Source organism: Chaetodon auriga, chromosome 3 (genome assembly GCF_051107435.1).
Source record: "Chaetodon auriga isolate fChaAug3 chromosome 3, fChaAug3.hap1, whole genome shotgun sequence".
Lineage (NCBI taxonomy): Eukaryota > Metazoa > Chordata > Actinopteri > Chaetodontiformes > Chaetodontidae > Chaetodon > Chaetodon auriga.
This window is the reverse complement of record NC_135076.1, coordinates 890,578-915,372: the sequence shown is the minus strand read 5'-3', so window position 1 is coordinate 915,372 and position 24,795 is coordinate 890,578. Positions and strand designations below refer to the sequence as shown.

The 24,795-nt window shown below is 42.1% G+C and overlaps 1 protein-coding gene across 1 annotated transcript in view; it reads right to left on the bottom strand.

The window, feature by feature from the left end:
- Positions 1 to 215: 215 nt before the first annotated feature.
- The window catches only part of pde6d (phosphodiesterase 6D, cGMP-specific, rod, delta), a 28,389-nt gene continuing 3,809 nt past the window's right edge, over positions 216 to 24,795 (bottom strand). Inside the window, exons 2-5 of the mRNA XM_076727309.1 lie at positions 21,362 to 21,450; positions 17,956 to 18,081; positions 3,214 to 3,319; positions 216 to 1,919 (exon numbers count right to left, since the gene is read on the bottom strand). Of these exons, the coding sequence (XP_076583424.1) occupies positions 1,838 to 1,919; positions 3,214 to 3,319; positions 17,956 to 18,081; positions 21,362 to 21,450 (403 nt within the window). The 3' untranslated portion in view covers positions 216 to 1,837. The remainder of the gene's footprint in view (positions 1,920 to 3,213; positions 3,320 to 17,955; positions 18,082 to 21,361; positions 21,451 to 24,795) is intronic.

The window sequence follows — 24,795 nt, the reverse complement described above, 5'->3', positions numbered from 1 at the left end:
GATGGCTATTTAGGCTGGTTTAGCTGGACACATTCTTTGTGACAGAACAGCAGCCCCTTTGTGTCTACAAAAAGTCAGGTTTTCACAATATGTTTTTCTAGATGACAATGCATTTTTGTCACTATTTTACAGGGTTCTGAGGGGTCAAATGTGATCAACCCACCTAGGTGCATGTAACCTTACTTGAAAGAGACACAATAAAGACCACACACACATCATGTTATTACAACATGACTTTAATCCACAATTCCTGTCATATTAAAACACAAATCTATTTTACACAGCTCAGTTAACAGCTAAGAAAAAACAAACAATGACATGAACACAATGAATTGGGAAGTCAAAGTTTAAGTCTAGCCAGAATGTACAGAGCAGAGCTGCGTTAAAGACCTTGAGCAGCTGGTAACATCCGGGTCTTGTTGGGTTAAAATTGTTAACAGGTGAACTACTGAGAATAAATGATGCATGTCTCGGTCTACACCTGTTGATAATTTAGTTCAAAGTTGAATCTTCTGAATCTAAGTATACCTCTGAAAATAAAGTACAAACACATTAATGAATGTTACAAAACACCCTCCCATTTGGTGTTCAAAGTGTGTGTGCAGGTTTTCATTCCAAAACAATACAGACAATATACAGAGGCAATCCAGTCAAACCAGCATCACTTGTGTTGGACTGGAATGAAAACAAGCACTTGGTCCTTCATCACACTTCACTGAATACCAATGTTCTATACTAGTTCACATACTCAGTTTCTACAAACTAAACCTTGTCTGTTTTCTGTGTCCCACTTCAGAGGCTGCCTGCAAAGTTGTGTCCTTCGGAGGATTAAAGCTACATCAGCATTTCCAATACTTGGCCTCACAGAGACCACCATTAGCAGTGCCTGCATTCAGGCAGTTCTCTTCAACTCATAAAAGTGGAAATTTCCATGTAGAGTTATTGGCTATATAAGTAAATATGTTAAAATATATCTGTGTAACTTCAATTTCTCTGATAATAAAGCAATTTTCTGATTACAAATAGACAAAAACTAACCTGTGCAAATGATTTTGGGATAGTACGGATTACAAACAATACCCCTGTTGTGTTCTTCAGATGTATAAAAAAGGAGGCTGCATTTCACAGAGCCTTTGGAAAGGAACAGCCTTATTTACCCATGATGAGAAAATCTGTCAGGAAATATAAACTTCACAGGAGATGGCCTCTGGGATGGGACACAGTTAAAAGACATTTTATCTAGCATTTTATGATGAAGACCTTTTGACGATAGCCCAGGAGAGACAATGAGCTGCATCTTCCCTTGACACTGATGTGCAGATAGTTTAAATGGACAACACATGGAGAACAGTGTTTCTATGTTAAAACAGAAAGGAGAAGATCGCATCAGATAGGTTAAAAGTCTGGTGTTCTGTTCCTGAGTAAATGCAACCTTGGCATGAGAGGGCAGAATTTTAAAAAAGCATGAATCATGTCATTTCAGAGTGGCTCCCTGGCTGACTTGAGATCAGTGATAAAGTATTTACAATGGAACAGTCTAGAAGGGAAAATGCAGAGAGAGATGATCTTGGAACAGAAGAAACAACAGAGTGCTCTCTCTTCTTCTTCCCTCTCCTCCCAAGGTCTAGAAGAAGTTTTCAGGTCAACACAAAACAAGAGAACAACCAAACACAAAACTCACTTCACTGATTTTGGGACCACAGCTGGGTTTCACCCAAACGTGCTAATCCCACGTCAGCAGTGAGTTTTTTACTGCTGCAAATTGTAGCTAACCTTGGTAATTTATAGACCTTGGCAGGACGCCAGCATATTGGAAGGTAGATTAAGAGGTCAGAGGTCAGACGTAGAAAAGTCGTACTCTCGAGGTACTGACATGGAGGTCATCATCGTAGAACTTGGTCTCTATGATCACATTACCACTGAAATACAAAGACACATGTCAGCATTGACTGAGGTAACAAATCTGTCAATTGTACCATGACTGTCACGAAAACACGTACACTATATGACATTACCATGAATCCATTCATTTCTACTGCTGTGATTGCAAGAAACAACACAAAGTTGAAGGAAATTTTTAGCTGATTACAACTTATAATTGTAATCGTGTAGTTTTCATTCCTGTGATAGTGATTGTAACACTGTACTCATTGAGTAAAATAAGAGCTCTTCAGAGATCTGAGAAAATAGTCATAGCACTTAAATGAAATCTGATGGATCAAGAAACTAGTCCTATAATGCAACAAGTTGGAAACAAACATGTTATTATTTGGAGGTTAAAAAAAATGGGTGCAGACAACTACATCATATACAGCCAAATCAGGATTTGGGTCTGTAAACTGATGTTTACTGCAGACAGCTTGGGTCATAATTTCACTTTCACTTTTCTCTTTTGTCTTCCAAAAGAGATTGTTTATCCTATTGTGTTGTGGTGTGTTTCAAGCCTGTCTGATAGTCTGACTGCTTGTGTTTCTTGAGCAGTCTGACTTTAATATAGTGATGCCACCGTGTTTCCAGATCTCACTTAATAAATTGAATATAATGTATCACTGATATGAATGATGCATAAGACGATGAAATGTAGACCCACGTTATACACATCTTGTCCTTTAAACATTCCCTGATTATTTTGAAGATTGTACAAATTTGGCCAAAATTTCCTAAAAAAAAAAAAGATCATATAATCATAAATCATAACCATAAAATTGTTACATTAAAGGTCCAGTGTGTAATATAATATAATACTATATTATAATATTTCATTACCTTGGCATGAGTTCTTTTTATCTACAGCGGGAGTGGGTCCTCTTCCACAGAGTCCACCATATTGCATCACTTTGTTTCAACAGTAGCCAAAACCAAACACTGGCTTTATTGAGTGCCACAGCCACCAAATGAGAGGGTGAGGCAAGGACTGGTCAGTTGGTTGAAATCTGCAACCTGACGAGTAGATGCCACTAAATCCAAAACACTAGACCTTTAAGTTTACATTAAACAGGTTATTTTTAACGTACATATGTTATAAATAACCTGTATCGAACATGTACACTTGTTTTTTGTACTACTGTATGCTGGTTAGATGTAGCTTAAAGTTTGATTCAAAGTGAATTGCAGATGTATAGGTTCAAATAGCAGAGATGAGGAATAAGATATTGTGCATATGGCAGCAGTACAGAAACATAAAACAGAAATGTAAATAATCTGAAGACTTACGTTAAAACATTGGCTGGCATCATCTGGGATTCTGGAGCTGCTTCTATCAGAGACTGCCATGTGTTGGTGGAGTTGGGGATAACAAAACCAAACTCAAAGAACCATTCTGGACAGAGAGACACAGACAGACAAAGAGCTCAGTGCTGCTGTAAAAACATACAATATTATTACTACGATTCCATTCATTCAATCCATTCCTGGGTTCATACAGTATGGTTGTGTACCATAATGGTCCAAATAGTGTTTCAGAGACATTTCCCTCTCTGGTGGAAACCAGCAACATACTGTAAACATGTTGTGTTGTGTGTGTTGTCCCCTGGGGCTGTCTGTAAGCTCATCTCTGTTCAGCAGGGCACCAGGGACAAAGCTCAACTCGTACAAGAAGATCACAGCTAATTGAGTCGTCTGTTGGTGGCTCGGGAAGCAGATGTCCTTTAAAACACCAACATTAAGGTGGGGCAGAATGATGAAGATTTGAAGGTATTATAAAGCAACTGCTGTATCTTATGACAAATTGAGATCAGAAATGACAAAAGTGACAAAAAAGGAAAAAAAAACGTACAGAAATGGCAATAGTCTGATGATGTGAGGAATTTCAGGTCTGACCTTCAAGGTTTTAGCTCAGATTCACATCTGGCTGATGTGATAGTGCTAAAAGGAAGGAAAAATGCTGAACCACGTACAAATAATGGGGTGACGGGGCATTCTCCATCACTCCTCCTACCTACCTATTTTTGTGAAGCATCTTTGAGTACCCTGAAAAGCGCTATTTAAGACTAATGTATTAGTACTATTATTTATAGCTCACTTTTCAAAGATAGCTTTAAGTCTATCTTTCTTGTGTCATCGCAGGACTTCTGGGATGTAGTGATGTAGTTACGTTATCTTGATGATGCCCCATAACTGAATGTTACTAAATGGGCTTCTTCCCTGGAGTCTTTGTGCTTTCTTGTCGGGACCAAGACCTACTGCCGTGGTCCTGCTTAATGGCATGACATCATGTATTACTGTATACATTCTCTCTGTCTCTCTCTCTCTCTCTCTGAGGGCATGCGTGAGCGTGGAGTGTTGATTTCTTGCTTTAGTTGTCATTATCAGTTGGTTTTGGGTTAGTTTGAGTCTTTTTTGGCTCGGGTTGGTGGTGGGGCTGGCAGTCGGGCACCATGCCCGTTGTCAGTAGTCAGGTAGAGCTGGAGAAGCTGACATGCCGACATGTGGTGAAGTTATCACGGACTGTCAGCTGTTCAGTGGAGGAGGCCAGCTGTGCTGTTGGAGAGGTCGTGGGCTATGACTTTCATAGCCCACGATAAAATCTGCCTCTCGGATGAAGAGTGCCATCATCATCTTTCTAGACGAGGTATCAAAGGTGGAAAGACTGGTTGAACATGGTGTTGTGATCCGTGACACTTTCACCCCCGTCCTCCCGCTGGTTAGGCCAGCAAAAAAGATCATTATCTCTAACGCACCTCCGTTTATTAAAAACGAGGAGTTGGTTAAAGAGCTGTCGTGCTAGGGACAGCTAGTGTCCCCTATTAAGATGGTCCTGCTGGGCTGCAAGTCTCCCAAGTTAAAGCATGTTGTTTTCATGATCCTGAAAGACAGCACAAAGGAGCTGAACATGACCTTCAGCTTTAAGGTGGAAGGTTTTAACTACATCATGTTTGCTTCTTCGGAAAATATGAAATGTTTTGGTTGCGGTGCTGAGGAACATTTGGTGCGGTCCTGCCCTGAATCTGTGGAGCGCATTGCTTCGGCGGTGCCACTCGCAGAGCAGGCCGTGGGTCCGGTGGCTGACCGGTCCGCGGGTCCGGCGGCCGACCGGGCTGTGGAGCGGGATGCGGGTCCGGAGGCCGACCGGGTCGCGGACCGCTCGGCCTTGGTTGACGCTGCGTGGCCCGGGTCAGAGTCACTGGGCAAACAGAGGTCTTGTGAGAAAACAAAAGAGTGGTAGACATGCAGGACAGGGAGCAGAATGTGCAGGGTGAAACTGAGAATGGAAACATAGTAGAAAACAAAAGAAATGTCCAGACCAGTGAGAAAGCAGATAAAAAGAAAGAGAACAGAAACAAAGGAGGCTGCAGTCAGATCGTTGAGGTGCTGATGAAGGAAGACCTGTCAGATGAAATAAGTCCTTCTAATAATCCTGGTAAAAGAAAGAACAGCAGTGAAAAAGAACAGAGTGGAGCTAAGACCAAGAGAGCGATGGAGAAGCTGTCGGACAATGAGGATGAATGTGAATGGATGCCCTCACAGGAGGAGACAGTGTACTATCCTCTGGAGAAAATAAAAAGATTCCTGGTAGAAACTAAAGGCCAAAGGGCTGTTAAACCTGAAACGGTTTTTCCAAATCTAAGAGGTTTTGTCAGGTCTGTGACTCAGCTGAGGAAAGAAAGTGATGCCTTCAGTGATCAAGAGGTTTACCGGCTGAAGAAGATGGTGTCAGAGTTCAGTCAGAGCTCAACTTGTAGAGGATGATGAATGAATCAAAGAATCTGTCCACATACTGCTGGTATGTGTGTTAGTTGCAGCGACAGCCTTTTCCCTCATCATGTGTGACTTAACTCTTGGTTCGTTGAACATCAATGGAGCCAGAAGTGTCATGAAAAGAGCTTCTCTGTCCAAACTGTTTGAAATTAAAAACTAGATGTGGTGTTTTGTGCAGGAGACCCACAGTGATACTGAGAATGAAAGGGAGTGGAGGAAGGAGTGGCCTGGACAAATCATTCTGAGCCACAAAATGTCCAACAGTGGTGGAGTCGGGCTGCTCTTCTCTAGAGGCTTCACTCACTGTTCTGTGGAAGTGGAGGAGATCATGTGTCGTCACATTTTAAAAGTAAACGCACAGTACGAAAATGTCAACATCGTTTTTATTAGTTGTTTATGCTCCAGTTTGGAGCATTGACAGAATGAGTTTTTTAAACGTTTTATTTGATGTCCTTCTCAACTGCACTGATGAGTTCTTGTTTCTGGGAGGTGATTTTAACCACACAGAAAATGCTAAACTAGACAGGAATCACCTGGAGCCTCATCCTGCTTCATCTGCCAGACTCAAGCGTCTCATTGAAACCTGCGAGCTGAAAGATGTTTGGAGAGGTTTTAACAGGATGGACTGGCAGTACGCCTGGAATCACTCCAGAGACAACACATTATCATTGGCCAGACTTGATCGATTTTACTGTTTTAAACATCATTTAAATATTTTTATTCGTGTCAGATCGTTCCTGTTGGCCTTTCTGACCATTGTCTTGTTCAGTGCTCCTTTTATATCCAAAATGTGAAAGTATGCGGTGCATATTGGCATTTAATACTGGGCTTTTACATGACAAAACTTTTAGAGAGGCTTTTGAGTATTTATGGGTTTTACACAGAGAGAACAAATCCTCCTTTTCCTCAGTGCAGCAGTGGTGGGATGTCGGAAAGAGTCAAATAAAACAGTTTTGTCAGCAGTATACTTGCAATGTCACCAAGCACATTACCAGATCTCTTCAGGATCTGGAGACTGAGGTGGTAGAACTACAGAATCTATTTGATTCTACGGGAAATCAAGGGCATATTGAAGCCCTTAAATCCAAGAGGGCTGCCTTAGCCAACCTGTTGGGCCTGACAGTACAGGGTGCTCTGTTCCGGTCACGGTTCATGATGGCCTCTGAAATGAATGCCCCATCTCATTTCTTCTTTGGTCTGGAGCGGATGAACGGTCAGAGAAAGGTCATCCACTCTCTACGATCCGGTAACGGATCTCCAATCACAGACCCTCCGGAGCTACGTAGATATGCCACCAACTTCTACAAAGAACTTTTTAAAAAAGAGTTTGTAGAGGACGTGGAGCTGGCTGGAGAATTCTATGCTGGACTGCCTCAGGTGGCGGCTGACAGCAATGCAGTGTTGGACACAGAACTGTCCATGAATGAGCTGTACACTGCTCTCATGGGCCTGGCAAATGGCAAAGCTCCTGGAATTGACTGACTACTGGCAGAATTTTATAAATCTTTCTAGTCAGTGATTGGTGAAGACCTGTTGGAGGTTTTTCAGGACAGTCTGAATAAAGGACGACTGCCGCTGAGCTGCAGGAGGGCAGTGATCGCCTTGCTGCCAAAGAAGGGTGATCTGCAGGAGCTGAGGAACTGGAGACCTGTCTCTCTGCTGTGTGCAAATTATAAAATCCTATCCAAGGCTCTGGCCTCCAGACTCAGAGAGGCGATGAGTGGGGTCATCCATGTTGACCAAACTTGCCTGGCAGGTTAATAAGTGATAATATCACTCTCATTCAGCATGTTTTGGACGTCTCTAGCTCATTGGGTATTGATGTTGGTCTTATTTCCATAGAACAAGAAAAGGCTTTTGACCGGGTTGAACATCAGTTTCTGTGGCAGACGCTGAGTGCTTTTTGGTTCAGCTCAGGTTTTATAGCCAAGATCCAGGTATTGTACCATGATATTGCGAGTATACTAAAAATAAATGGTGGCTTGGCTGCGCCTTTTAGTGTGCAGAGGGGGGTGTGGCAGTGTTGCTCTCTTTCTGGCATGTTATACACACTGGCTGTTGAACCTCTCCTTCACAAGCTCAGAAAGGAGCTCAATGGTGTTTGCTTTCCAGGTTGTAATTCAGATGTTAAACTTTCAGCCTATGCTGACGATGTCATTGTGATTAGCAATAATCAGAAAGACGTTGATGTTCTGGAAAATAATGTGGCGCTTTTTCACAAAATCTCCTCTGCAAAGGGGAACTGGGGAAAAAGCGAAGCAGTGATGGGTGGAAAGAAGCAGCTGGATAGTCTAGCTCTACCAGGAGGGCTGACCTGGAAAAAAGGAGGGATAAAATATTTGGGAGTGTTTTGGGTGAAGAATCGTTTTTAGAAAAGAACTGGGAGAACGTTTTAGAGAAAATTAAGGGTCACCGAACAAGGTGGGAATGGCTCTTGCCGAGCATGTCCTACAGAGGGAGGACACTCACGATAAATAATCTGGTGTCCTCATCATTGTGGCACAGATTGGCTTGTGTGGATCCTCCTTCAAACCTGCTGTCAAAAATTCAAGCTGTTCATGTTGATTTTTTTTTTTTTTTTTTGGGGGGGGGGGGGTAAGCTGCATTGGGTTCCACAGGCTGTCCTGTTTCTTCCAAAAGAAGAAGGGGGACAAGGACTGATACACCTGGCCAGCAGAGGAGCTGCTTTTCGCCTTCAGCACATCCAGAGACTCCTGTTCGGACCAAAAGACTTGGTGTGGCGACCACTGGCATGGGTGCTGCTCAGGCGTTCGGCAATCTGGGACTGCAGGATTCTCTTTTCCTCATGGATTTTAAGACTCTGAAGTTCCAGACCTTGCCTCCTTTCTACCGTGGAGTCAACAGTGTGGAGAATGTTGGAAATAGACAGAACCACTGAGGCTGACTCTTTACACTGGCTGCTGCAGGAGCCGGTGGTACACGGTGGATGTTTGGACACCCCCTCCTGAGCAGGACCAGCTGTCACGGACCTGTGCTGCAGAGCAGGGATTCTGACCCTTGGATCGGTGGTGTCCATAGCTGGACCTGTACTGTACAATGCAGCTGCTGTAGCAGCTGGCCTGGGGGTGAGATCCGTGAGGATCACCAGCAAGCTGCTGGAACACTAGAGACACCGTCTGACTGGACATGAATGGATGCTGCTGAGAGAATACTGTGAAGGTTTTATTGTGCCTCACGCAGATGATCCATTTCCCTCTCTTAGTGTTCGTCCCTGATTTGAAAATTTTGTTGGTGCTTTTTTAGATGAAAAATGTCAGACTTTTTTTTAACTTGGAGGAGGCAAACAGTAAAGCCCTGTACAAAATGATGGTTAAATGTCTTAACAAAAGTTAACTGCAGCACCGGGTTGACACACCTTGGCGAGGTCACCTGGGCCTGGGAGACGACGTCAAGCCGGCTTGGAGGGTTTTATACAAGGCTCCACTAACAAAGAAGGTGGCAGATCTGCAGTGGAGAATCTTACATAGGATAGTGCCAGTCAATGCTTTTCTCTGTGTCATTGATCCACGTTTGAGAAACAGATGTCCTTTTTGTCCCAACAGAGAGATGGTGTTTCACTGTTACTCAGAGTGTCTTCGCCTTGTGCCTGTGTTTGCATTGTTACAGAGCCTGTTCAGAAAGTTGGGAGAAGGTTTCTCTAAGCAGTGCTTCATTCTGGGTTTTAAGTACAAAAAGTCTGAAAAACACAAACGTCAACTGATCAATTTTATCGTGGGACAATCAAAGATGTCCATTTATGTCAGTAGAAAGAGGAAGGTTGATGATTCAAAAGACGCTGATGTTAAGCTGTTGTTCACCAGGATGGTGAACGCCAGAATAATGTTTCACTTGACTCAGTTCAGCCTGAAATGGACTCATAGTGATGTTTTGTCTTCAGTAAAAGAAAACCAGCTGATCTTCTCTGAGGAGATAATGTGACTCATTTATTCTTTTTGAGTTTTTATTTAGTTGGTTATTTGTTTTATTTATTTATTTTTATTTATCTATTTATTTTATTTATTTATTTATTGTATTCTTTTTGCTTATTCAATTATTTTGTGTGTGTGTGTGTGTGTGTTTTTATTGAAGATGTATTTTTTTTGCAAATGTTTTGTTGCTGAAAAACTGATGAAATAGTAGTAATAGTAGTCAGTTAGTCAGTTTCAAAAATCTGTGTGTGTGTGTGTGTGTGTGTGTGTGTGTGTGTGTGTGCGCATGCTGGGAGTTCGGTGGTGGGGAGGGTGGTGGTGGTGAGACTGCGGCTGAGAATTTGTAAGTTTTTTTCCAATTTTTTTCCTTCTTTCTCTTTATGGAGAGTATTTAATGATTGTTTAGACTTTGCAGTTGTGTTTACTGTTATTTACTAGTTGTTTGTTTTGTTGTTTGGTTGTGTTTCTCGGCATCCATGAGGCATGTTGTGAGAGTGGTGCCGCAGGCCGGCAGTAGAACAGGTGGGGCATGGGAATATCGCATATGCCTCACGTATAAACAAAGCGGTGGTTGTGTTCATGAAAACAGAGCAGTTTGTTTCTCAGCTCATAGAGAGTGGACTAATTTTGAACAATGAGTTTATCCAAGTGTCCCCGCTGGCGGTGCCTTCTGTCCGGGTCACGGTGTCCGGGGTCCCCCCGTTTATTCCCGACGAGGTGCTGGAGAGTGAGTTGAAGCGCTTCGGGAGGTTTGCGAGTGGGTTCCGGGCGGTGAGTTTGGGCTGTAAGGACACCAAGCTGAAGCATGTTCAGTCTCTGCGGAGACAGGTGTTCATGTTTTTGACCTCGCTGACTCAAACACTGGATGTTTCTTTCTGTGTTAAGCATGAGGACGGCTTTTACATGGTGTATGCAAGCTCCAGGAAGTGTTTCAAGTGTGGAGATGTGGGCCACAAGCGCATCACTTGCCCACACGGGCAGAATGCAGCAGGGGGGCCTGCTGCGGCGGCGGGGGCCGCTGCAGCAGCTGGGTCTGACAGTGGGGAAGCAAGCGGCGCTGAGGCTGGTTTTGGGGCTGGTAACTGGGGAACAAGCAGTGCTGGAGAGCTGTCTGGGGACGTGAATGGGGGAGAGTTGACAGACAGCGTTGCGGCTGCCCCTGGTGTAGGAGAGGAGAGCAATGAACAGCAGACACAGGCTGAAGCTGCTGAGTCCAGTGGTTCTGGGTCCGGGGCTGCAGAGGCTGCTGGTGTTGATGGTGCTGTATGTGGGGCTTCAGGGTGAAGTGGTTCTGTGGATAATGTTAAATCAGCTGGGGAAGTGGAGGTTGAACCTGCGGTTAGGCCACAGAGGAGTAAGAATGATATGGGGGGTCACAGCAGGATGTGGAGTGTTTGGCTGTGCAGGAAACTGACGTGAGGCAGGTCAGTGTAGTGGATGGAGCAGAGCAGCAGGTGCTGGAGCCTGATGGCTGTCAGGATATGAGTGACAAGGAGTGTGAGTCAGATGCTGATGGGGTTTCTGTAGCAGGCAGTGCTTCTCAGGATGTAGATTTATACTCTCTGGAGGAGATTAATGGTTTTCTGGATGAAACTTTTGGAAAGAAAGTTAATGTGAAAGAGTATTTTCCTGATATTGAGAAGTTTATTTGGTTGGCCACGACCCTGCAGAGAGTTGTGGGTACAGATGTGCTGGAGGACAAAAAAAGGTACCGTCTTAAAAAACATGTCACTAGTCTCAGGAAAAGAATGAGAGGGTTCCATCAGTTAAGCGGAAAAATGAACAATCCAAATAAAAGTATCATGATCAGGCTACACTGGGTGTTTCTTCTTTTCTGTCTCTTTCTGCTCTGTCTACTGGTCTGTCTCTCCTCCACTCATGTGCAGGGGTTAAGGGTTGCCTCTTTAAATATAAATGGGGGAAGAGATGCACAGAAAAGGGCTTTAACTAAAGAGGTGATAGAACAGAAAAGATTAGATGTAACCTTTCTTCAAGAAACACACAGTGATACTGTAAATGAAATAGACTGGGGCTTACGGTGGGGAGGACAGTATGTTCTTAGCTATGGGACAAATTTAAGTGCAGGAGTTGCCATTTTATTTTCTCCAAATCTTAATGTTAACATCTTATCCAGTGTAGAGGTGGTGAATGGGAGAGTCCTTATGGTGAAGGCTGAAATTGAGGAATTTACTTTTATCTTTAGAAATGTTTATGCTCCCAATCAAGGCTCTTACCGTGAACAGCTTTTTAAATTGGTAAAAGAAAAATTAAGCAGCATGATTCCAGAGAGTGTGTTGTGTTAGGCGGAGACTGGAACTGCTGCACTGATTTCTCCCTGGATAGGAATGGGGAGGAGCCACATCCTCAGTCAGCCTCAGTTTTATCTCAGGTTCTAAAGAGTTTTAATTTAACTGATGTGTGGAGGATGAAGTATCCTGCAGTCAGACAGTACACATGAGTTAAGATATCAGATGGCAGAGTTAGTGCAGCTAGATTAGACAGGTTTTATTTATCTGGCTGGTGTAATGCTAGAGTTGGTAACTGTCAGATCCTCCCTGTTGGCTTTACAGACCATCACCTGGTTTTAATGGAACTGATTTTATGTCCTATGGGAAAACCAAAATCTTTTTGGCATTTTAGTGTTAAGATGTTGCAGGATCAATTTTTTGTGATAATTTTAAACTGTTTTGGGCTTATTGGAGGTCTACGAAAGGTGATTTTACTTCCATTAATCAGTGGTGGGAGGTGGGGAAAGCTCAGATTAGGGTGTTCTGTCAACAATATGCATGTAAACTCACTGTTAACATCAGGAGGGCAGTGCAGAAGTTAGAGGAGGAGATAAGTGACCTGGAAAATGTCTCTGTCTCACAAGCAGATCAACAAGACTGGGATCTTTTACATGCCAAAAAGCAAGAATTTAGTGGTTTTCTGCACGAGAAAGCTAAGGGAGCCTTAGTTAGAGCTAGGTTCACCAAGATCCAGGATATGGATACACTTACAGCTTTCTTTTTTTAACTTGGAGGAATCTGCTGTCGGGAAAAAGCAAATGGTGTGTCTTTGTCTTCCTGATGGGAGGGTGACAGCAGACCCGGCTGAGATGAGACAACATGCAGTGGACTTCTACAAGGACTTGTTCAGGGCCGAGGTCTGTGATGTAGAGTCTACCACAGAACTTTTGCAGGGGCTTCCTCAGGTGAGCTCAGAAAACACTGACACACAGAGACACTGAATGCAGACATAACTCTGACTGAGCTGACTGCTGGCTTGTTTCAGATGGCGTCAGGCAAGGCTCCAGGAATGGATGGCATACCTGCAGACTTCTTTAAGCACTTTTGGTGTGCAGTGCTCTCTCTACTGCCTAAGAAAGGGGATTTAACCCTTTTGAAAAACTGGAGGCTGGTGGTCATTTTATGCACTGACTACAAAATTTTGTCGAAAGTTTTATCAAATAGGTTGAAAGATTTCACTGAACTGCTGATTGGTCCGGATCAGTCCTACTGTGTTCCTGGTAGATCTATGTTGGATAACCTGTTTTAAATGAGAGACATTTTTGATATTTGTAAATTATATAATGTCAATGTAGGTTTTATCTCTATCGACCAAGAGAAGATGTTTGATCGTGTTGATCATTCTTTTCTTTTTTCAACTTTGCAGGCTTTGGGGTTGGGGAGGTTTTCCTGTCCTGGGTTAAATTATTGTATACTGATGCTTGGTGTGTAGTGAAGGTAGGGGGAGGTTTAAGCTGTCCTGTGCCAGTTAAGAGAGGTATTAGGCAGGGCTGCCCTATTTCAGGGCTGCTTTGCAGCCTTGCTACAGAACCACTTCTTTGTAGGCTAAGAGGTGGCCTGAAGGGTCTTGCTCTGCCTGAGCTGGCTCCAGGCCCTCCTCTCGTTCTATTGGCCTACGCTGACGATGTTACTGTGATTGTCAGAGACTAGGGAGATACAGGTTTTAGAGGACAGTTTGAAACTGTATGGGAAAGCTTCTTCAGCTAGGATTAATTGGGACAAAAGTGAGGCATGTCTGGCAGGTCAGCGGAATTTGGGGAGTACTCCTGGTCTTCCAGGGAACCTTCGCTGGGGTAAAAATGAAATTAAAATTCTTGTAGTGTATTTGGGAAATGAGGACTTTCAAAAGCAGAACTGGGTGGGAGTGCTGGAGAAGGTAGAGGCCAAGTTGTCTCAATGGAAATGGTTGCCCCCTTATCTGTCCTACAGAGGGAGAGTACTGATCATCAATGCCCTGGTCGCTTCATCTCTGTGGCATAGGCTGTTTGTTCTGGTACCACCTCCAGACCTTGTGAGGGAGGTGCAACGGCTGTTGGTGAACTTCTTCTGGTCTGGTCAGTACTGGCTGAAGGCGTCGGCTCTGTATCTCCCTGTCATAGAGGGGGGCATGGACTGGTGGACATTCAGGCCAGAACTGCAGCCTTCAGATTGCAGACGGCACGGAGGTTGCTGTATGGCTGTGGTTACTGTTGGTTGGCTCCCGCTTGGCTGCTCCTCAGGAAGGCTGGGCGGCTTAGGTTGGATAAACACCTCTTTCTGTTGAGACTGCCAGAGGTTGACCTGACGGGACTGACACCTTTCTAAAGATCAGTGGTGGAGGCCCGTCAGTCACTTAAGATCACACGGACTCCTGAATCTAGGCCCGGAATGTGGCTCTTCGAAGACCCACTGTTTCATAACGGCTTTCTCAATGTCGCCGCCTTTTCCTCAGCTACCTTGAGGAGAGAATTCGTTGAGGGTGGTATTGTTAAACTTGGTCATCTTGCAAAAGCGTCACTGAACAGCCTTGACGGAATTACTGGCATCCCATCCTCCAGAGTGCTGATCAAGATGGCAGAAGAAGTCTGGTAGGCACTGTTCACGCCACTAAGAACTTTTGCCAGGAACCGTGTGTTTGCTGACCAATGGACAGAGGGCAGTGTGTACGAGTTCCCCTCACTGAGCATCAGTCCTGCTGCTGAGAGGCAAGAGGAGAGTGGGTGGCTTCTCTCCTTGGCCACGCCAGTGCTGGGTGCTTTCAACACCTGTGGGAAGAAGCACCTTTACTACAGCTGTGTGAAGGTGCTGAACATTCGCAGCCTGGACGGGATCAGGGAGTCGAGATGGGGTGGGGTTTTTTTGTTCAGACTGGACCCCTAAAGGCAGATGGAGGGTCCTGTATAAGCCTCCTGTGGAGAAGCGGGTGGCTGATCTCCATTGGAGGATTATACATGGAATAATAGCCACAAACAGACACATTGCCCGTCTGGATCCTAGCGCTGGGGAGGGCTGTCCATTTTGTCCTCAAACTGAAACACTGGAACACTTGTTTGTTCTGTGCCCTCGCTTGGCGGGCCTATTCAGAACATTGAGTGGTTGGGGAGAGGATCTGGGGGAGGAGTTCTCAGTCCCATTGTTGGTTTTTGGGCCCAAATATACAGTCAAAAATAGAGGTATTATGGTTCTGGTCAATTTTCTGTTTGGAACAGCTACACACGTGAACAAAATTGTTGGTATCCTTCGGTTAATCAAAGAAAAACTCACAATGGTCACAGAAATAACTTGAATCTGACAAAAGTAATAACAAATAAAAATTCTATGAAATTTAACCAATGAAAGTCAGACATTGCTTTTCAACAGAATTATTTAAAAAAATAAACTCATGAAACAGGCCTGGACAAAAATGATGGTACCCCTAGAAAAGACTGAAAATAATGTGACCAAAGGGACATGTTAATCCAAGGTGTGTCCACTAATTAGCATCACAGGTGTCTACAATCTTGTAATCAGTCAGTGGGCCTATATATAGGGTTACAGGTAGTCACTGTGCTGTTTGGTGACATGAGCTGTGTCCCAATTCGGGGGCTGCATCCTTCGGAGGATGGATTTGAAGGCCGCTTACGTCATAACGCTGCGCGAAGGCTGTCCCAATTCGTCCAAATTCGAAGGATCCTCCAAATGCAGCCGACAAATGCGTCCTCCTTTTCCCTGTATTTGGAGGATGCGTCGCTACTATCCTTCACGGCCTCCCATATCCCAAGATGCTTTGCGCACCAATTGTTTTTTTTAATAATGGCGACCTGTTGATATGAGGAGCTCAGTTAACAGTTAGCCTTATTAAAACTCTTCACTTACAAATGTTACAAGCTCGCATGTCAACTAATATCTTATTTTGGGTGAATACTCGATTGTGATTGGCTGCAGGGTCTCCGTTAAAAAGTGTTGTAGGACAACTATAAAAAAGTTCCGGTCAAATAGCCTGATTGTTCTAAATTATTGCGCTGGCTCAAACGCTAGTTGGTAACCGTGGCAACAGAAACTCAGAACATACGTTATTTCACAGTTTATTTATCACAACGGCAAGACAGTAGACAACATGAGTGATTTTATAGTTTCCTTTAACCACATTTAATGATCAGAGTGAATGGTGGATAATATTTCTTGCAATAAAAATGATTTAGGAAACTATCTGTGGACTTTGAGTCTTTGAAACAAAATTTGGCATCATCCTCTGGACACACACAAGCGGTAAGAGGTGCACTTGCCCTCTGAAATGATACTTTGTATCACGTAACATAACGTTAAACAATCATGTCACTTCCCTCCTCTGATTAGGCCTAATATAACAGTTGCGCCGACCGAGCTGCAGGTTCTGTGGCCAGAGCCGGTTACCTTGGCAACGCGTCACAACAAGCGATATTAAATAGTCCACTCAGCCGCTTCTTGTGAAAAACTTACGATGTTAACGGTAAAAAAAACAACATTAACGTATTAATAATTGATTTCATATTTATTTCTTTCGTAAGTGACCATGGTATAAGCGGGATAACGCCCTTCGAGGTGTCCATTATCGGAAATGAATGGACGACGCGGAGGCGTGAACAGTCCGACGCGAAGCTGTGAAGATATTCACATCAGGTGAATTTGTAAGTTGTATAATAGGCTATATTTTGCGTCTCTTACAAGGGATAGGAGCTGTACGGGCGCATCTCTGTACCCCGTACGTGTGTTTTTCCCGGGTTAGGAGGGAAGAAGTTATGACGTCGTGACGCAATCAGGACACGCTCCGAAGGCTAGACCGTCTCATTTACCGATAGTTGATGCGGCCGACGGAGGATCCTCCGCAGGACCCAGCCTCCAGAGACCGCGTAGGCTGGGTCCTCCGAAGGATGCAGCCCCTGAATTGGGACACACCTATGGTGTGTACCACACTCAACATGGACCAGAGGAAGCAAAGAAAAGAGTTGTCTCAGGAGATTAGAAAGAAAATTATAGACAAGCATGTTAAAGGTAAAGGCTATAAGACCATCTCCAAGCAGCTTGATGTTCCTGTGACTACAGTTGCACATATTATTCAGAAATTTAAGATCCTTGGGACTGTAGCCAATTTTCATTTATTATTACTTTTGTCAGATTCAAGTTATTTCTGTGACCATTGTGAGTTTTTCTTTCATTATCCGAAGGGCACCAACAATTTTGTCCACGTGTGTAAATTGGCAATCTGGAAGACCAGGAAGAGCCAGCTTGCTGGTCAGTGCTAGACTGATGTGGTCCAGTGTCTAAAGGGGTTGGTGGAAGCATATTTGAGGGTGGAGCATGCTTTTTAGGCCCTGACTGGCAACCTGGACTCCTTCAGGAATCTGTGGGGGGCCAGGCAGGTTTTGTGTTCAGTGGGGGAGGATGGAGTACTGGTCCTTAATTTTTAATGTATCATTGTGGGTGTGTTGTGGTTGTTTTTGGTGGTGTGAGGTTTTTGATGGGTTTGTATTGACGTGTGTGTGTGTGTCTGCTTTGTGATGTTTGTGGATTGACTTTTATAAAATAGTGTAAATAAAAGTTGTTTTAAAAGTCTCTCTCTCTCTCTCTCTCTCTCTCTCTCTCTCTCTCTCATATATAAAACATTTGCAAAGCTGACTGCAATTGCTTGATCAGCTGAATAGTGTGAAACCATTAGCAGGAAATACTTAGACTACTTAGAAAACTTAAAAAATTACCGTAAGTCTTACAGTAATTTTTTTTAGAAAAAAACTGTCTAAATTTGTTGATTCCAGTTTCTAAACATGAATATTTTCTGGATTCTTACTTTCTCCTCTGTGACAGTAAAGTGAGTTTGGACAAAATGAGACATTTGAGGACGAAATAGTGGGCTTTGGAAAACACTGCTTGATATTTTTCACCATTTTATAGACCAAGCAACTAATCAATTAATGAATAATAACAAAATGCACAGATTAATTGACAATGGAAATAATCATTAGTTACAGCACTACTCCATAGTTCATTTAACTGATTGACGTTTAGGTTCTTGCCCCTGTAAGCAGTTCAGTGTTTTGATTGATTACCTTCTAGACACTGTCCTTTGAAGAAAACTTTCTGCTCCAGTCTGAACTTCTCCAGTTTTTCTGAGGAGGAAAAGTTCAGTTCTCTGGACACTGCTTTACACTTCAGAATCTTCTTCGGGACACGAGCTGAAAACAGAGTGAGAAACTGTAATTAATCATGCTGATGATGAGACCAAGATAGTTTTGAAAGTGTGTAATAGAGGTTCAGTGCCAGAGTTAAGGATTCAAGACTTGCAACTTGCAAAATCTGATTAACTACAACCAGAATTTTCAAAAGCAAACTATTTTGTTATGGGTGACATTTTTTTCTTTAAAGCTTTGAAGGCTTCCAGTGAACTGAGGAAATGTGTGACACTGGTTGATTGCCACCTGCTGAAAGAGGCCAGTGACCTACTTAAACCCTGACACTTTTTTTGAGACATTGTGTCACCAAATATTAGAAATGAGCATTATTTGCGTATATTTTCCCTGTGCTCATCTGTCTTTTCCCCTGCTCTCTTGTCTCCTGTGTCTTCTCCATATGTCTCTCTGTGTTTGTTTATGTCCATGGTCGGGGTCACACTTTCATGGGCCCCCGTTTTATGGCACAGCTGCAAGTAATCATGTCATCAGCTGTAAGCAATATTTCAGCACCAGCTTTCTCTCTCGTCTCCACCACATTCCTCCGTCACTCACAGTGGTTACGCTTCAACTCTAGTGGTAATGTTCTTTGTGATTATTCCTTTGTGCTAACACTGTGTTTCCCTGTGCTCCAGTTCTCCTTCATCTGCCACCTTGCTCGTTTCAATCTTCTTCTCTTTTCTCACCATTCTCGTCGACCCTCTCCCTGCAAACCAGCCACTGGATCCTAATCCTCACTCCAAGGACTACACTCTGCCCAGCCAGCCATCTTTTCTCATTGTGACCATCTCTACCAGACCTCCTGTCATTATTCAAGCTCTAAATAATTACAGCATTATACCTTTTAAAACTACTTCCTGAGACTGCATGTCGCATTTGGGTCCACCTAGTTCAAAACACTACAATTAATTTATAATAATGAAATAAAATGATGACATCAGAGCCTGTTTTCTCCGGACATAAAAAGTGACTTAGTTCATTATTTTCAGTTTCTGTTTTTTCTGTTTTTATTTTCAATTTTCTGTCACAGTTTGGTTAGGTTTAGGCAACAAAACTAGTTAGTTAGGTTGAGGAAAAGATCATGGTTTGGGTTAAAACAGATCATTTCGCAACATTAACCATATGTTGGAAAGGCTAACTTCTCCCATGTGCATAATTGTCCACTCTTTTTCCCAAGTCGCAAAGCTTAGACATCAAAACAGTGTGATTGGTCAGTTACAATGATGGTGCTGGAGCAACACAATTATGATGTTGTAGGAACAACACCAACACAGCGATATCAGATGGTGCCTCTCTCATCCATTTTCATAAGCACCCTATCCTACCCACTGTCTCACTTGCCAGTAGCCTTTCTCCAAATCACAATTGAAGCACGATGTGTAAATGATGTGTACATAGCCTTCAAGTAATACATAAATACACTAAGTGCCGAATTTATGTGCCCTTTTGTGTTTTCATTTGTATAATGCAGGGATGTTCACAGCATTTCACTTTCAACTAGGTATCTGATTCTGACCACCTAATTGTAGTCATTTGTTGTAGGAACTAGTTAAGTCAATCCTTGTTGCTCTGAATTTTAAAGCAAGTGCTTGCCTAGTGGTGATTTTATTGTGGTGTTTCACTGTCTCCCCTTGTCTAAATGGAAGGGGTATATGGTAAGGGTGATGAGATGGCCCAGGATAGGGTGCCAGATATTTTCCCTTATTTCCAAATCCCAATGTTGGCAGGTATGTCATAAAGAACTCAGGACGAAGAACCCCACTTTAGTTCATGATTCAGTCAACATAAGAAAAAGCAGCCAGACATAACCAGTTTTACTCAATTATACAATCCATTGATTTGGATGCAAAAAATATGTGCATGTACTCCAAGTGTAAAATGCATTGTAAAACTATGTATGTGCATGACCATATCCTCATCCTTATCTGGCATTTTGTACCCTGTGAATCCTTTGTATTGCCTGGCATATTTGTGCTTGAGTGCATACAAAATTTTATTATATAATTTGCCTTCAAATGATAACAACTGTATATTTCACATTCAACTTTTGTTTTAGATTTTTATCTTTTATATCTCGCTTGTATTTGAAACAAAAAAGGGCCTAATCAAAGGCCCACATGTAAACACTAAGCCAGATACAGAACTCAAGACAACTCTTGCTTTACTTTGTGTTAGGTTTCTGCCACTGCAGTAAGCTGCACATTATCAGTTAAAAGATGAACTCTGAGCTGAGTTTGTAGGATGGGTTTCTGATAGAGACGGTTACTGTTACTGTATCTACTGTGTGGTTGCAGCAATTAGGATCCCCTCGGCTTTGAGTGCCTCTCTCTCACTCACTCACTCACTCACTCATCCATGTGCCTTTACAGGCGTTCACTCATGAACACACCTTAAATGTGGAGATAGTGTTAGCATAACTCAGCTTTGCTTGCTGACATCTTCTTCCATTGTACTTCACCTACCTCTTTGTCAAGCTTTGCAGTGTTGAACCTTGTGTGACACAGCCAATGGTGCGATCACATTCGGCATCTTTCTCTCTCCTTCCTCCCCTCCTCACACATGCACGCACGCACATTTGAACATATACACACGTATTCAAATGTGCAACACACTTGCTTGTTGCCTTAACGTTTGCTAGTGTAGTTGCTTGTGTTATGGCTACCTTTGCTGTAGTTCTAGTTGGACAACAAATGTTTACTGATTGAAGGACTACTGATTGTTGATCAGTGTTGCTGAAGTTAAATAAACGCTATTGTACATTTAAAGAGCAATTGTCTGTAATTATTTGTGCATATGTACTGTGGTGACAGCTGCTTGTGAGGTTCAGAGCTCAGATTCAACCCTTCACTGTTTATCTGACAAATGTAAAATTATATTTTAAAAACTGGCATTTTAAGCGAACAGACCCTTTTATTGAGACTGTATCCACAGTTGGTTATTGGTCCCTGATCTCAAAGTGGTTCCCCATTATTATTAATTCATATCAATAATTTTTTTGATATCAATGTAGTTATTGGTATCAAATAACTATCCTCAATATCTGCTCTGACCAGATCCCAACACTGGTCACGTATAAATCCAATTACTTGTATGGACGCCCCCTGTACTTCACTGTAAAGCTGTGTCTTTGCTCACATCCACAGATCTCAGCAATGTAGCTGACAAACACACATTACCTGACATGTTGAAAGTCATCACCAAAATAGTGAAAATAATCTTTCACAAATCGTTTACCTTTTTCTGCTACAACACATATATTGCATGTCTAACTTTAAGTTCTGTGTACCTTCATGTTCTACTCCTGGTACAGAGAGATCCTCAGTTCCCTGCCACAGCACTTTGCCCGTCTCTGCATCTCGAAGATTCATCCAGTTTCTGCCAGGAAAAAGTTAAGTGACAACAACACTAAACTAAACAATATACAGAAAGAACTGAATGAAAAATGAACTGCCTTTAACACAGGCATAACAATCTTTTAATAACATCTGTGTGCTACCACATGTGTGCTATCAATCTGCAATATCCATCACCTGACATTATAAGGGTTAATATTAAATGAACAAATTTCATCATATCCAATCTGGACAGCTGCTTTTATTTCTCCTGTAAACTGCTTCTAGTCAGATATTGACCCTCAATATCCTCAATAGAATATGTACTGAAAAAGCATTATGAACAACTGCTTATTGCACATTTCAATATCTGAGGAATGCATTGACTAGACATTGTCTGGATAAACAAATACTTAAAACAGATGACTCAGGATCAGGGATGAGGCTGTGGTGGAGTATTAATCATCTCACAGTCATTCAGATGGAAGAAGTAAGCAGGGTAAGAATCTCTGTTCAGGTTAACAGGGAAAGGATAGAGATTAGGGCTGCCAATCAAAGGTTAACTCACAACCAGTACTATAACAATATGCTGCCCATGAGGGCAACAATGGCATCACTACGTACTCACAACAAGTGATTCTGTAATACTGGACATTTTGCAGGACAGTCAGCTATAATACATTGATATCTGTGCAGCAAAATATGAAAATCCATTACATTATAAAACATTTTCACTTTGAACACAGTTTATAACCAGCTAAGACAGAACAGAAACAAACTTCCAAAATGAGTCTCACATTTTCCATCATTTACATGTCAAATACAGTTAAAAAGTAGCTATCACATGACAACATACTGTGATATTACCATATTCCTATACCAATTAGGAGGTGGCCAATCAGTTCACTTATTGGGTGATATTTTTTGGCAAATTTTAACAAATCAGCACAGGTAGTTTATAAGTTAATGAGGAAAACAAGTGCAACCTTTCCATCCAGTTATTTCCCTGTATCAAAGGTCATCCAGTACCTCCATCTCCACCAATTCCTAACATAATAGTTAACAGGGAGCTGGGTTAAAACAGAAATTCAGTCAATAATGACATTTTAACGACTAAGACTACCAGCTATGACAATGGTACATCTTAGCTGCTCACATTATATCCAATACAACATTTTAAAGATTTGTTTCGTTGGAGCTCTTACTTAAAGTACTTGATGACTAGTGACAAGTTCTTTAAATTATCACGTTTTTTTAGACACTACTGTACTGTTGAATGCAAGTAGTGTATCTTGTAATCAAATCTATATACAATTTTAGACACCTCACTGACAGTTATCTATGAGACAGAGCTATGTTTAGAAGGACTAAAAACCAACTAAAAAGACAGATTAGTAGTTGATGCTGGCTGCTAACTGTCCCTTCAGTCTGTCAGTTGGTCAGCTGCTCCTGACCTCCACACTCACTATAACAACAATACAACTGCCAATCACAGAGTCTGTGAGGACCTAGTCACTGAATCCACTGTTTATTACAGCTTCTCATGCTGTGTCTTCATTGTCATTCCAACAACACACATGGGGCCATATTTACCAAAAGTTTGTAGGGGCACCAGTGCATCAGCATGCATAAAATTACTACTTCTGATTTATTTACATGCACATAGCATTCTAACTAGGGAAACCAGGAAAGGAAAATTTTGAGCAAAATATACAGAATTTAAGGAACGACTGTTCATGCACAAAACAGAGAGGATGACAACTTAAACTGACCACTTTAACTGTTTTAGCCCAAAGGTGTGTAATGTACTTCATGGCAAGGAGAGATGGCTGCTCTAGGAGTGGAAAATAGTCATGTAAAGGACTGTATCCTGTGTCATGTCAAATTGATTCATTTTCATTTTTCAATCTTGTGCGTTAGTATAGTTGTCACTATAGTTTCTGCTAACTAAACTTTGTGTTTAGGTTTTGGTCAGTTTTGAAATTCAATATTGGTTTTGGGCCAATGGCTAGGGATATGTAGTACTGTAGTAATGATCAGGCTATGCCTTTTTTTTTTTTACCATGTATTGCCTCATTTAAGCAAGTACAATTCTACAGAGGAACTGTTTGTAGGTTGACCCCCAAGCAACAACATAAATCCATTAAAGCACAAGTAGCATTGAGAAAATGTTTGACTTTGATGACTGCTAGTGTCAGAATGAAGACACTGTGGCAAACAGCAGTGCACACTGATAGTCAAGTCATTTAATTTCTATGCCACATTTAAATGCACAACAGTTGACCCAAAGTGCTTTACTCAACTGATGTTGAGAAAGGTAAATTTTATCTTTGGATATCACAGCCCTTGATCTAGAAGACTGTCCACTTAGCATCCTGTCACATTCAGATACTACTTAGTGTCACACACATTCAGCCCTACCATCTGTGAAGCCCTTCATCCCACCTTACAACCACCATCAACTGCCTCAAAACTCACAGACTGTAAAGATCCAGGACTCTTACTTGTCATGTTTGCATACTGTTAAAATACAGATGCATAGGGATTACTAATAGACACAGCAAACTGAAATTTGTCTTCCTGCAAGACTTTGTTTTTCCATCTGCATCAAAGTCGACAGGAATAAATATGCTCTTACCTCAGTAAATGTCTCTGAAAAATGTCTTGTATGTGGGTTTTCATTTTTATCTCAAACAAGTAAAATATTTTTGTAGTTTTAAATCTTTATATTTTATTTAATTTCATTTCTTCTTCTTACAATATTTATATGAAAGCCCCCAGTATGGGACAGGTATAATTACCAATAATCATATAAATAAAAGCCAACATTTATTTTTTTAAATTGCATTTAGGGGAATCTAAATTGTCATATTATTATTATCATTAAACACTCATCACGTATTAATCCATGTCTATGCTGTACTGGCCTTCAGACACCCTTACAGGTCAGATCCCACTGACAGTGGAGCTCCACCACCTCCACCATACCCCATATCTTCCTCTGGCTTTCTAATAGGTGTGCTGAGTTGAATGGTTTCTCTAATCCTCTCAAGTCTAACTAAATCCCCTACATCTAACTGATCTTCCTCCACACCTTCCAGAATAATCCAGGCCACACTAAACGTCTTTCTCACTGATGGTCTTTCAACAGGTTACGGGCTAGTTTAATTTAAAGTTTAAGTGGCAGTTTAGGTGTTTAAGGGGCAGTTTAACCTGCCACTGTAAAAAAAAAAAATCAATAAACACAATAAAAGAGAGAGAGAGAGAGAGTAAGAGAGAGGGAGAAAGAGAGCACATGTATCATTTTAGCAGGACATCCATAATTGTAGTGACACCAACAAAAGAAGTGGGCAAGTTGTTCAGCTTTGGGAAGGAAAAACATCAGCCA